The 13,201-nt window shown below is 52.9% G+C and overlaps 1 protein-coding gene across 1 annotated transcript in view; it reads left to right on the top strand.

The window, feature by feature from the left end:
- Window positions 1–289: 289 nt before the first annotated feature.
- The window catches only part of STRAP (serine/threonine kinase receptor associated protein), a 33,661-nt gene continuing 20,749 nt past the window's right edge, over window positions 290–13,201 (top strand). Inside the window, exon 1 of the mRNA XM_073564600.1 lies at window positions 290–472. Within this exon, the coding sequence (XP_073420701.1) occupies window positions 361–472 (112 nt within the window). The 5' untranslated portion in view covers window positions 290–360. The remainder of the gene's footprint in view (window positions 473–13,201) is intronic.

Raw genomic sequence — 13,201 nt, forward strand, 5'->3', positions numbered from 1 at the left:
ATAACGGGGGCAGGTTGTAGCAGCGGTGCAGGTTATAACAGGGGAGAGGTTATAACAGGGGGAGAGGTTATAACGGGGGCAGGTTGTAGCAGCCAGCTGCGGGTCGGATTTGTGTTTTCATCTATTTCCGGATTGTCTTTCCTTCCCTCATAGCGGGATGTGGTCACGTGTCACCACGTGTGAGGCGCTGCCCTGTAGGTGGCGCTGTGAGCTCAGGTGCGGGGTTGTGCTGACGCCTCCGTGACGTCACGGTCCAGATCCTGTCACTTCCGCTCTCCTCCAATATGGCCGGCGGCGTCTTCCGGTGCGGCGCTTCTTGCGCTTCCGGTCGCGTGCGCAGCTGTTGTGTGTGGAGCGACCATGGCGATGCGGCAGACCCCGCTGACCTGCTCCGGGCACACCCGGCCGGTGGTGGACCTGGCCTTCTCCGGCATCACCCCCTACGGATACTTCCTCATCAGCGCCTGTAAAGGTGAGCGGCCGGGGACCGTCCGGCACGTCCTGTACTCTGGTTTCTGGCTCTCTGTGGCTTCTCCTCGTGGGCGGGGCCTGCAGCTCTTCAATGGCGGCATCTCCGGGACTCAGCCCGCGACCTGTCAGAGCGCAGGGGAAGAGCTGAGGGCAGGCGAAGAGCTGAGGGCAGGGGAAGAGCTGAGGGCAGGGGAAGAGCTGAGGGCAGGGGAAGAGTGAAGCGCAGGGGAAGAGCTGAGGGCAGGCGAAGAGCTGAGGGCAGGCGAAGAGCTGAGGGCAGGCGAAGAGCTGAGGGCAGGCGAAGAGCTGAGGGCAGGCGAAGAGCGAAGCGCAGGCGAAGAGCTGAGGGCAGGTGAAGAGCGAAGCGCAGGGGAAGAGCTGAGGGCAGGGGAAGAGCTGAGGGCAGGGGAAGAGTGAAGCGCAGGGGAAGAGCTGAGGGCAGGGGAAGAGCTGAGGGCAGGGGAAGAGCGAAGTGCAGGCGAAGAGCTGAGGGCAGGCGAAGAGCGAAGCGCAGGGGAAGAGCTGAGGGCAGGGGAAGAGCTGAGGGCAGGGGAAGAGCTGAGGGCAGGGGAAGAGCTGAGGGCAGGGGAAGAGCGAAGCGCAGGCGAAGAGCTGAGGGCAGGTGAAGAGCGAAGCGCAGGGGAAGAGCTGAGGGCAGGCGAAGAGCGAAGCGCAGGGGAAGAGCTGAGGGCAGGGGAAGAGCTGAGGGCAGGGGAAGAGCTGAGGGCAGGGGAAGAGCTGAGGGCAGGGGAAGAGCGAAGCGCAGGCGAAGAGCTGAGGGCAGGTGAAGAGCGAAGCGCAGGCGAAGAGCTGAGGGCAGGTGAAGAGCGAAGCGCAGGGGAAGAGCTGAGGGCAGGGGAAGAGCTGAGGGCAGGGGAAGAGCTGAGGGCAGGGGAAGAGCTGAGGGCAGGGGAAGAGCTGAGGGCAGGCTAAGAGCTGAGGGCAGGCTAAGAGCTGAGGGCAGGGGTAGAGCTGAGGGCAGGCGAAGAGCGAAGCGCAGGCTAAGAGCTGAGGGCAGGCTAAGAGCTGAGGGCAGGGGAAGAGCTGAGGGCAGGGGAAGAGCTGAGGGCAGGCGAAGAGCTGAGGGCAGGCGAAGAGCTGAGGGCAGGCGAAGAGCTGAGGGCAGGCGAAGAGCTGAGGGCAGGCGAAGAGCGAAGCGCAGGCGAAGAGCTGAGGGCAGGTGAAGAGCGAAGCGCAGGGGAAGAGCTGAGGGCAGGGGAAGAGCTGAGGGCAGGGGAAGAGCTGAGGGCAGGGGAAGAGTGAAGCGCAGGGGAAGAGCTGAGGGCAGGGGAAGAGCTGAGGGCAGGGGAAGAGCTGAGGGCAGGGGAAGAGCTGAGGGCAGGCGAAGAGCTGAGGGCAGGCGAAGAGCGAAGCGCAGGGGAAGAGCTGAGGGCAGGGGAAGAGCTGAGGGCAGGGGAAGAGCTGAGGGCAGGGGAAGAGCTGAGGGCAGGGGAAGAGCGAAGCGCAGGCGAAGAGCTGAGGGCAGGTGAAGAGCGAAGCGCAGGGGAAGAGCTGAGGGCAGGGGAAGAGCTGAGGGCAGGGGAAGAGCTGAGGGCAGGGGAAGAGCGAAGGGCAGGGGAAGAGCTGAGGGCAGGGGAAGAGCTGAGGGCAGGGGAAGAGCTGAGGGCAGGCTAAGAGCTGAGGGCAGGCTAAGAGCTGAGGGCAGGCTAAGAGCTGAGGGCAGGGGAAGAGCTGAGGGCAGGGGAAGAGCTGAGGGCAGGGGAAGAGCTGAGGGCAGGGGAAGAGCTGAGGGCAGGGGAAGAGCTGAGGGCAGGGGAAGAGCGAAGCGCAGGGGAAGAGCTGAGGGCAGGGGAAGAGCTGAGGGCAGGGGAAGAGCTGAGGGCAGGGGAAGAGCGAAGAGCTGAGGGCAGGCGAAGAGCGAAGCGCAGGGGAAGAGCTGAGGGCAGGCGAAGAGCGAAGCGCAGGCGAAGAGCTGAGGGCAGGCGAAGAGCTGAGGGCAGGCGAAGAGCTGAGGGCAGGCGAAGCACAGGCGGCAGGTGAAGAGCTGAGCACAAGTGAAGAGCGAAGCGCAGGCGGCAGGTGAAAAGCTGAGCGCAAGTGTAGCGCAGGCGAAGAGCTGAGGGCAGGCGGCAGGTGAAGAGCTGAGCGCAAGTGTAGCGCAGGTGAAGAGCTGAGGGCAGGCGGCAGGTGAAGAGCTGAGCGCAAGTGAAGAGCGAAGCACAGGCGGCAGGTGAAGAGCTGAGCGCAAGTGTAGCGCAGGCGAAGAGCTGAGCGCAGGCGGCAGGTGAAGAGCTGAGCGCAAGTGTAGCGCAGGTGAAGAGCTGAGCGCAAGTGTAGCGCAGGTGAAGAGCTGAGGGCAGGCGGCAGGTGAAGAACTGAGGGCAGGCGAAGCACAGGCAGCAGGTGAAGAGCTGAGCACAAGTGAAGAGCGAAGCGCAGGCGGCAGGTGAAAAGCTGAGCGCAAGTGTAGCGCAGGCGAAGAGCTGAGGGCAGGCGGCAGGTGAAGAGCTGAGCGCAGGCGGCAGGTGAAGAGCTGAGCGCAAGTGTAGCGCAGGCGAAGAGCTGAGCGCAGGCGGCAGGTGAAGAGCTGAGCGCAGGCGGCAGGTGAAGAGCTGAGCGCAAGTGTAGCGCAGGCGAAGAGCTGAGGGCAGGCGGCAGGTGAAGAGCTGAGCGCGAGTGTAGCGCAGGCGAAGAGCTGAGGGCAGGCGGCAGGTGAAGAGCTGAGGGCAGGCGGCAGGTGAAGAGCTGAGGGCAGGCGGCAGGTGAAGAGCTGAGCGCAGGCGGCAGGTGAAGAGCTGAGCGCAAGTGTAGCGCAGGCGAAGAGCTGAGCGTAAGTGAAGAGCGAAGCGCAGGCGGCAGGCGAAGAGCTGAGGGCAGGCGGCAGGTGAAAAGCTGAGCGCAAGTGTAGCGCAGGTGAAGAGCTGAGGGCAGGCGGCAGGTGAAGAGCTGAGGGCAGGCGGCAGGTGAAGAGCTGAGCGCAAGTGTAGCGCAGGCGAAGAGCTGAGGGCAGGCGGCAGGTGAAGAGCTGAGCGCAGGCGGCAGGTGAAGAGCTGAGCGCAAGTGTAGCGCAGGCGAAGAGCTGAGGGCAGGCGGCAGGTGAAGAGCTGAGCGCAGGCGGCAGGTGAAGAGCTGAGCGCAAGTGTAGCGCAGGCGAAGAGCTGAGGGCAGGCGGCAGGTGAAGAGCTGAGCGTAAGTGAAGCGCAGGCGAAGAGCTGAGGGCAGGCGGCTGGTGAAGAGATGAGCGCAAGTGAAGAGCGAAGCGCAGGCGGCAGGCGAAGAGCTGAGGGCAGGCGAAGCACAGGCAGCAGGTGAAGAGCTGAGGGCAGGCGGCAGGTGAAGAGCTGAGCGCAAGTGAAGAGCTGAGGGCAGGTGAAGAGCTGAGCGCAAGTGAAGAGCGAAGCGCAGGCGGCAGGCGAAGAGCTGAGGGCAGGCGAAGCACAGGCAGCAGGTGAAGAGCTGAGCACAAGTGAAGAGCGAAGCGCAGGCGAAGAGCTGAGCGCAAGTGTAGCGCAGGCGAAGAGCTGAGCGCAAGTGTAGCGCAGGCGAAGAGCTGAGCGCAAGTGTAGCGCAGGCGAAGAGCTGAGCGCAAGTGTAGCGCAGGCGAAGAGCTGAGCGCAAGTGTAGCGCAGGCGAAGAGCTGAGCGCAAGTGTAGCGCAGGCGAAGAGCTGAGCGCAAGTGTAGCGCAGGCGAAGAGCTGAGCGCAAGTGTAGCGCAGGCGAAGAGCTGAGCGCAAGTGTAGCGCAGGCGAAGAGCTGAGCGCAAGTGTAGCGCAGGCGAAGAGCTGAGCGCAAGTGTAGCGCAGGCGAAGAGCTGAGCGCAAGTGTAGCGCAGGCGAAGAGCTGAGCGCAAGTGTAGCGCAGGCGAAGAGCTGAGCGCAAGTGTAGCGCAGGCGAAGAGCTGAGCGCAAGTGTAGCGCAGGCGAAGAGCTGAGCGCAGGCGGCAGGTGAAGAGCTGAGCGCAAGTGAAGAGCGAAGCGCAGGCGGCAGGTGGTGAGCTGAGGGCAGGTGGTGAGCTGAGGGCAGGTGGTGAGCTGAGGGCAGGTGGTGAGCTGAGGGCAGGTGGCAGGCGGAGAGCTGAGCGCAGGTGTCGGCTGCTCCATAGGCACTGCAGTGTATTGCTATGTGCCTGTAATTTTCCTGGGAGTCATTACTGACAAGTACAATGCCGCCATGTTACTGCGCTTCTATTATAAAGCTAGCTGAAGAGCGCGGCGTTGCCCGACCATAGTAAGGCCGGTTTTACATTTGCGTTAAAGGCCGCAGCGTCGGCCTGCGCACGGCCGCCGCTGAGCCCCGCCGGTAGCTCCGCCTCCGGGCGCATGACGCAGGCGTCATGCGTCCCCTACCTTTATCACTGAGGACGCAGGCCGTGCGCAGTATGCGTTTGGCGGCGCATGCGTCCTTTTGACGGTGCACCAAACGCAACCTGTTACAATTTGGTTGTGCTCAGCGCACCGTCAAAAGGACGCAGGCGCCGCCAAACGCATACTGCGCACGGTCTGCGTCCTCAGTGGTAAAGGTAGGGGACGCATGACGCCTGTAGCGTCATGCGCCCGGAGGAGGAGCTACCGGCGGAGGCGCGGCAGGGGCGTGGCTTAGCGGCGGCTGTGCGCAGGCCGACGCTGCGGCCTTTAACGCAAATTTGAAACCGGCCTAACCAACTGTGGTTATAACAAATTATAATGATTATATTGCACATAAAAACCATGCATCTAATCCTCTCCTGTGTGATACTGACTGCTGAGCCGTGCATCTAATCCTCTCCTGTGTGATACTGACTGCTGAGCCGTGCATCTAATCCTCTCCTGTGTGATACTGACTGCTGAGCCGTGCATCTAATCCTCTCGTGTGATACTGACTGCTGAGCCGTGTATCTAATCCTATCCTGTGTGATACTGACTGCTGAGCCGTGCATCTAATCCTATCCTGTGTGATACTGACTGCTGAGCCGTGCATCTAATCCTCTCCTGTGTGATACTGACTGCTGAGCCGTGCATCTAATCCTCTCCTGTGTGATACTGACTGCTGAGCCGTGTATCTAATCCTATCCTGTGTGATACTGACTGCTGAGCCGTGCATCTAATCCTCTCCTGTGTGATACTGACTGCTGAGCCGTGCATCTAATCCTCTCCTGTGTGATACTGACTGCTGAGCCGTGCATCTAATCCTCTCCTGTGTGATACTGACTGCTGAGCCGTGTATCTAATCATATCCTGTGTGATACTGACTGCTGAGCCGTGCATCTAATCCTCTCCTTTGTGATACTGACTGCTGAGCCGTGCATCTAATCCTCTCCTGTGTGATACTGACTGCTGAGCTGTGTATCTAATCCTCTCCTGTGTGATACTGACTGCTGAGCCGTGTATCTAATCCTATCCTGTGTGATACTGACTGCTGAGCTGTGTATCTAATCCTCTCCTGTGTGATACTGACTGCTGAGTTGTGTATCTAATCCGGGCCCGGATGGGATACACCCCCGAGTACTGCAGGAATTAAGCACAGTCATAGATAGACCATTATTTTTAATCTTTAAAGATTCCATAATAACAGGGTCTGTACCACAGGACTGGCGTATAGCAAATGTGGGGCCAATATTCAAAAAGGGGACAAAAACTGAACTTGGAAGTTATAGGCCAGTGAGTTTAACCTCAACTGTGGGTAAAATCCTGGAGGGTTTTCTAAGAGATACTATACTGGAGTATCTGGAGAAGAAGAACCTCATGACCCAATATCAACATGGGTTTACAAGGGACCGTTCCTGTCAGACTAATCTGATAAGCTTTTATGAAGAGGTAAGTTCCGGACTGGACCAAGGGAATGCAGTGGACGTGGTGTACATGGACTTTTCAAAAGCTTTTGATACGGTGCCACACAAAAGGTTGATACATAAAATGAGAACAATGGGGATAGGGGAAAACATGTGTAAGTGGGTTAAGAGCTGGCTCAAGGATAGGAAACAAAGGGTGGTTATTAATGGAGCACACTTGGACTGGGTCAAGGTTAGCAGTGGGGTAACACAGGGGTCAGTATTGGGTACTGCAGGGGTCAGTATTGGGCCCGCTTCTTTTTAACATATTTATTTATTATTTCAATATTTGCAGATGACACTAAACTCTGCAGGGTAATTAATACAGAGGAGGATAATTTTATATTACAGGAGGATTTATGTAAACTAGAAGCTTGGGCTGATAAATGGCAAATGAGCTTTAATGGGGATAAATGTAAGGTCATGCACTTGGGTAGAACGAACAAGTTGTATAATTATGTGCTTAATTGTAAAACACTGGGCAAAACAGTCAATGAAAAAGACCTGGGGGTATGGGTGGACGACAAACTCACATTTAGTGGCCAGTGTCAGGCAGCTGCTGCAAAGGCAAATAAAATAATGGGATGCATTAAAAGAGGCATAGATGCTCATGAGGAGAACATAATGTTACCTCTATATAAGTCACTAGTGCGACCACACTTAGAATACTGTGTACAGTTCTGGTCTCCGGTGTATAAGAAAGACATAGCTGAACTGGAGCGGGGGCAGAGAAGAGCGACCAAGGTTATTAGGGAACTGGGGGGTCTGCAATACCAAGACAGGTTATTACACTTGGGGTTATTTTTAGGGGTGATCTTATTACAATGTATAAATATATGTGGGGACAATACAAAGACCTTTCTAATGATCTTTTTACTCTTAGACCTGTGACGGGGACAAGGGGGCATCCTCTACGTCTGGAGGAAAGAAGGTTTAAGCATACTCACAGACGCGGATTCTTTACTGTAAGAGCAGTGAGACTATGGAACTCTCTGCCATATGATGTAATGAGTGATTCCCTACTAAAATTTAAGAGGGGACTGGATGCCTTTCTTGAAAAGTATAATATTACAGGGTATATACACTAGTCTCCTTAATATTGCGTTGATCCAGGGAGCTAGTCTGATTGCCGTATGTGGAGTCGGGAAGGAATTTTTTTCCCCAATGTGAAGCTTACTGTTTGCCACATGGTTTTTTTTTGCCTTCCTCTGGATCAACATGTTAGGGCAAGTTAGGATAGGATATGGGGTGAACTAGATGGACTTAAAGTCTCCCTTCAACCTTAATAACTATGTTACTATGTATCTAATCCTCTCCTGTGATACTGACTGCTGAGCCGTGTATATAATCCTCTCCTGTGTGATATTGACTGCTGAGCCGTGTATCTAATCCTCTCCTGTGTGATACTGACTGCTGAGCCGTGTATCTGATCCTCTTCTGTGTGATACTGACTGCTGAGCCATGTATCTAATCCGCTCCTGTGTGATACTGACTGCTGAGCCGTGTCTCTAATCCTCTCCTGTGTGATACTGACTGCTGAGCCGTGTATCTAATCCTCTCCTGTGATACTGACTGCTGAGCTGTGTATCTAATCCTCTTCTGTGTGATACTGACTGGTGAGCCGTGTATCTGATCTCCTGTGTGATACTGACTGCTGAGCCATGTATCTAATCCGCTCCTGTGTGATACTGACTGCTGAGCCGTGTCTCTAATCCTCTCCTGTGTGATACTGACTGCTGAGCCGTGTATCTAATCCTCTCCTGTGATACTGACTGCTGAGCTGTGTATCTAATCCTCTTCTGTGTGATACTGACTGGTGAGCCGTGTATCTGATCTCCTGTGTGATATTGACTGCTGAGCTGTGTATCTAATCCTCTCCTGTGTGATACTGACTGCTGAGCCGTGTATCTGATCCTATCCTGTGTGATACTGACTGCTGAGCCGTGTCTCTAATCCTCTCCTGTGTGATACTGACTGCTGAGCCGTGTATCTAATCCTCTCCTGTGTGATACTGACTGCTGAGCCGTGTCTCTAATCCTCTCCTGTGTGATACTGACTGGTGAGCCGTGTATCTGATCTCCTGTGTGATATTGACTGCTGAGCCGTGTATCTAATCCTCTCCTGTGTGATACTGACTGCTGAGCCGTGTATCTGATCCTATCCTGTGTGATACTGACTGCTGAGCCGTGTCTCTAATCCTCTCCTGTGTGATACTGACTGCTGAGCCGTGTCTCTAATCCTCTCCTGTGTGATACTGACTGCTGAGCCGTGTATCTAATCCTCTCCTGTGTGATACTGACTGCTGAGCCGTGTATCTAATCCTCTCCTGTGTGATACTGACTGCTGAGCCGTGTATCTAATCCTCTACTGTGTGATACTGACTGCTGAGCGGTGTATCTAATCCTCTACTGTGTGATACTGACTGCTGAGCGGTGTATCTAATCCTATCCTGTGTGATACTGACTGCTGAGCTGTGTATCTAATCCTGTCCTGTGATACTGACTGCTGAGCTGTGTATCTGATCTTCTCCTGTGTGATATTGACTGCTGAGCCGTGTATCTAATCCTGTGATACTGACTGCTGAGCCGTGTATCTAATCCTCTCCTGTGTGATACTGACTGGTGAGCCATGTATCTAATCCTCTCCTGTTTGATACTGACTGCTGAGCCGTGTATCTAATCCGCTCCTGTGTGATACTGACTGCTGAGCCGTGTATCTAATCCTCTCCTCTGTGGTACTGACTGCTGAGCCGTGTCTCTAATCCTCTCCTGTGTGATACTGACTGCTGAGCCGTGTCTCTAATCCTCTCCTGTTTGATACTGACTGCTGAGCCGTGTCTCTAATCCTCTCCTGTGTGATACTGACTGCTGAGCCGTGTATCTAATCCTATCCTGTGTGATACTGACTGGTGAGCCATGTATCTAATCCTCTCCTGTTTGATACTGACTGCTGAGCCGTGTATCTAATCCGCTCCTGTGTGATACTGACTGCTGAGCCGTGTATATAATCCTCTCCTGTGTGATACTGACTGCTGAGCTGTGTATCTAATCCTCTTCTGTGTGATACTGACTGGTCAGCCGTGTATCTGATCTCCTGTGTGATATTGACTGCTGAGCCGTGTATCTAATCCTCTCCTGTGTGATACTGACTGCTGAGCCGTGTATCTGATCCTCTTCTGTGTGATACTGACTGCTGAGCCATGTATCTAATCCGCTCCTGTGTGATACTGACTGCTGAGCCGTGGCTCTAATCCTCTCCTGTGTGATACTGACTGCTGAGCCGTGTATCTAATCCTCTCCTGTGATACTGACTGCTGAGCTGTGTATCTAATCCTCTTCTGTGTGATACTGACTGGTGAGCCGTGTATCTGATCTCCTGTGTGATATTGACTGCTGAGCTGTGTATCTAATCCTCTCCTGTGTGATACTGACTGCTGAGCCGTGTATCTGATCCTATCCTGTGTGATACTGACGGCTGAGCCGTGTATCTAATCCTCTCCTGTGTGATACTGACTGCTGAGCCGTGTATCTAATCCTCTCCTGTGTGATACTGACTGCTGAGCCGTGTATCTAATCCTCTCCTGTGTGATACTGACTGCTGAGCCGTGTATCTGATCCTATCCTGTGTGATACTGACTGCTGAGCCGTGTCTCTAATCCTCTCCTGTGTGATACTGACTGCTGAGCCGTGTCTCTAATCCTCTCCTGTGTGATACTGACTTGGGAGCCGTGTATCTGATCTCCTGTGTGATATTGACTGCTGAGCTGTGTATCTAATCCTCTCCTGTGTGATACTGACTGCTGAGCCGTGTCTCTAATCCTCTCCTGTGTGATACTGACTGCTGAGCCGTGTATCTAATCCTCTCCTGTGTGATACTGACTGCTGAGCCGTGTCTCTAATCCTCTCCTGTGTGATACTGACTGGTGAGCCGTGTATCTGATCTCCTGTGTGATATTGACTGCTGAGCCGTGTATCTGATCCTATCCTGTGTGATACTGACTGCTGAGCCGTGTCTCTAATCCTCTCCTGTGTGATACTGACTGCTGAGCCGTGTATCTAATCCTCTCCTGTGTGATACTGACTGCTGAGCCGTGTATCTAATCCTCTCCTGTGTGATACTGACTGCTGAGCCGTGTATCTAATCCTCTACTGTGTGATACTGACTGCTGAGACGTGTATCTAATCCTCTCCTGTGTGATACTGACTGCTGAGCCGTGTATCTAATCCTCTCCTGTGTGATACTGACTGCTGAGCGGTGTATCTAATCCTCTCCTGTGTGATACTGACTGCTGAGCGGTGTATCTAATCCTATCCTGTGTGATACTGACTGCTGAGCTGTGTATCTAATCCTGTCCTGTGATACTGACTGCTGAGCCGTGTATCTGATCTTCTCCTGTGTGATATTGACTGCTGAGCCGTGTATCTAATCCTGTGATACTGACTGCTGAGCCGTGTATCTAATCCTCTCCTGTGTGATACTGACTGCTGAGCCGTGTATCTAATCCTCTCCTGTGTGATACTGACTGCTGAGCCGTGTCTCTAATCCTCTCCTGTGTGATACTGACTGGTGAGCCATGTATCTAATCCTCTCCTGTTTGATACTGACTGCTGAGCCGTGTATCTAATCCGCTCCTGTGTGATACTGACTGCTGAGCCGTGTATCTAATCCTCTCCTCTGTGGTACTGACTGCTGAGCCGTGCATCTAATCCTCTCCTGTGTGATACTGACTGCTGAGCCGTGTCTCTAATCCTCTCCTGTTTGATACTGACTGCTGAGCCGTGTATCTAATCCTCTCCTGTGATACTGACTGCTGAGCCGTGCATCTAATCCTCTCCTGTGTGATACTGACTGCTGAGCCGTGTCTCTAATCCTCTCCTGTTTGATACTGACTGCTGAGCCGTGTATCTAATCCGCTCCTGTGTGATACTGACTGCTGGGCTCCCCCTGCAGTCTGTGTCAGAGGGTGGTCTGTGTTGGCACGGTAATAAATTGTGTTATTTCCAGCTTTACAGAAGGACGATAACAGCATAGAAATGATAAGAATAATCGGCCTCAGTTACCACAACTGTCTACAAAGAAAACTGTTGCTGATAGCGACCAATCACAGCTCAGCTTTCATATTTTAAACAGCTCTTGGACATCGTGGCGAGTTTTGTGTTTCGACTTTTATGTGGCGAGGTTGGTGTATGTGTTGTGAGGGTGGTGTATGTGGTGAAGCACGTGATAGTGTGTGGCGCATTTTGTGTGTGTTCCTATCCCCGTGTGTGGTGAGTCTCCCATGTCAGGGCCCCAGCTTAGCAACTGTACGGTGTATACTCTTTGGCGCCATCGCTCTTTCTTTCAGTCCCCCTTGTTCACACCTGGCAGCTGTCAATTTGCCTCCAACACTTTTCCTTTCACTTTTTCCCCATATTGTAGATAGGGGTAAAATTGTTTTGTGAACTGGAACGCGCGTGGTTAAAATTTCGCCTCACAATATAGCCTATGACGCTCTCGGGTTCCAGATGTGTGACTGTGCCTAATTTTGTGGCTGTAGCTGCGACGGTGTGGATGCCTATCCCGGATATATATATATATATATATATATATATATATATATATATATATATATATATACCTACACATGTACATACATACACCCACACATACATACACACAGTACATACATACATACACCCACACATACATACACATGTACGTACGTACATACATACACCCACACATACATACACACAGTACATACATACATACACCCACACATACATACACATGTATGTATGTACGTACGTACGTACGTACATACATACACCCACACATACATACACATGTACGTACGTACACACAGTACATACATACATACACCCACATACATACACTCAGTACATACATACACCCACACATACATACATACACACAGTACACACGTACATACATACACCCACACATACATACACACAGTACATACATACATACACCCACACATACATACACACAGTAACACATACATACACCCACACATACATACACCCACACATACATACACCCACACATACATACACCCACACATACATACACCCACACATACATACACCCACACAGTACACACGTACATACATACATACACCCACACAGTACACACGTACATACATACACCCACACGTACATACACACAGTACACACATACACCCACACATACATACATACACACAGTACACACGTACACACATACATACACCCACACATACATACACACAGTACACACATACACCCACACATACATACATACACACAGTACACACGTACACACATACATACACCCACACATACATACACACAGTACACACATACATACACCCACACATACATACACCCACACGTACATACACCCACACACATTGAGCTTTATATATTAGACTAGATGGTGGCCCGATTCTAGTCTAACGCATCGGGTATTCTAGAATATATATGCAGTTTATTTTTGAAGATTTAATAATAATGCAATAATGCACCCCCCAATCCTGATAGTATGGTTCTCTCACCCCCAATCCTGATATGCATGCCACCCCTTAACCCCCTATCCTGGTATGCATAGTCCCCTGACCCCCCAATCCTGGTGTGCATGGTCTTCTTACTCCCCTTTCAGGGTATGCATGGTCCCCTCACCCCCCAATCCTGGAATGCATGGTCCTCTCACCCCCCAATCCTGGTATGCATGGTCCCCTCACCCCCAATCCTGGAATGCATGGTCCTCTCACCCCCCAATCCTGGTATGCATGGTCCTCTCAACCCCCTTTCTTGGTATGCATGGTCGCCTTACCCCCCTTTGCTGGTATGCATGGTCCTCTCACACCCCTATCCTGTTAGGTATGCTCACCGTCACCCCCCTTTCCTGGTATGTATGGTCACCTCACCCCCCAATCCTGGTATGCATGGTCCTCTCACCCCCCTTTCTTGGTATGCATG

This window comes from Dendrobates tinctorius, unplaced genomic scaffold (assembly GCF_039654945.1).
Source record: "Dendrobates tinctorius isolate UK_male_01 unplaced genomic scaffold, ASM3965494v1 ptg000464l, whole genome shotgun sequence".
NCBI lineage: Eukaryota > Metazoa > Chordata > Amphibia > Anura > Dendrobatidae > Dendrobates > Dendrobates tinctorius.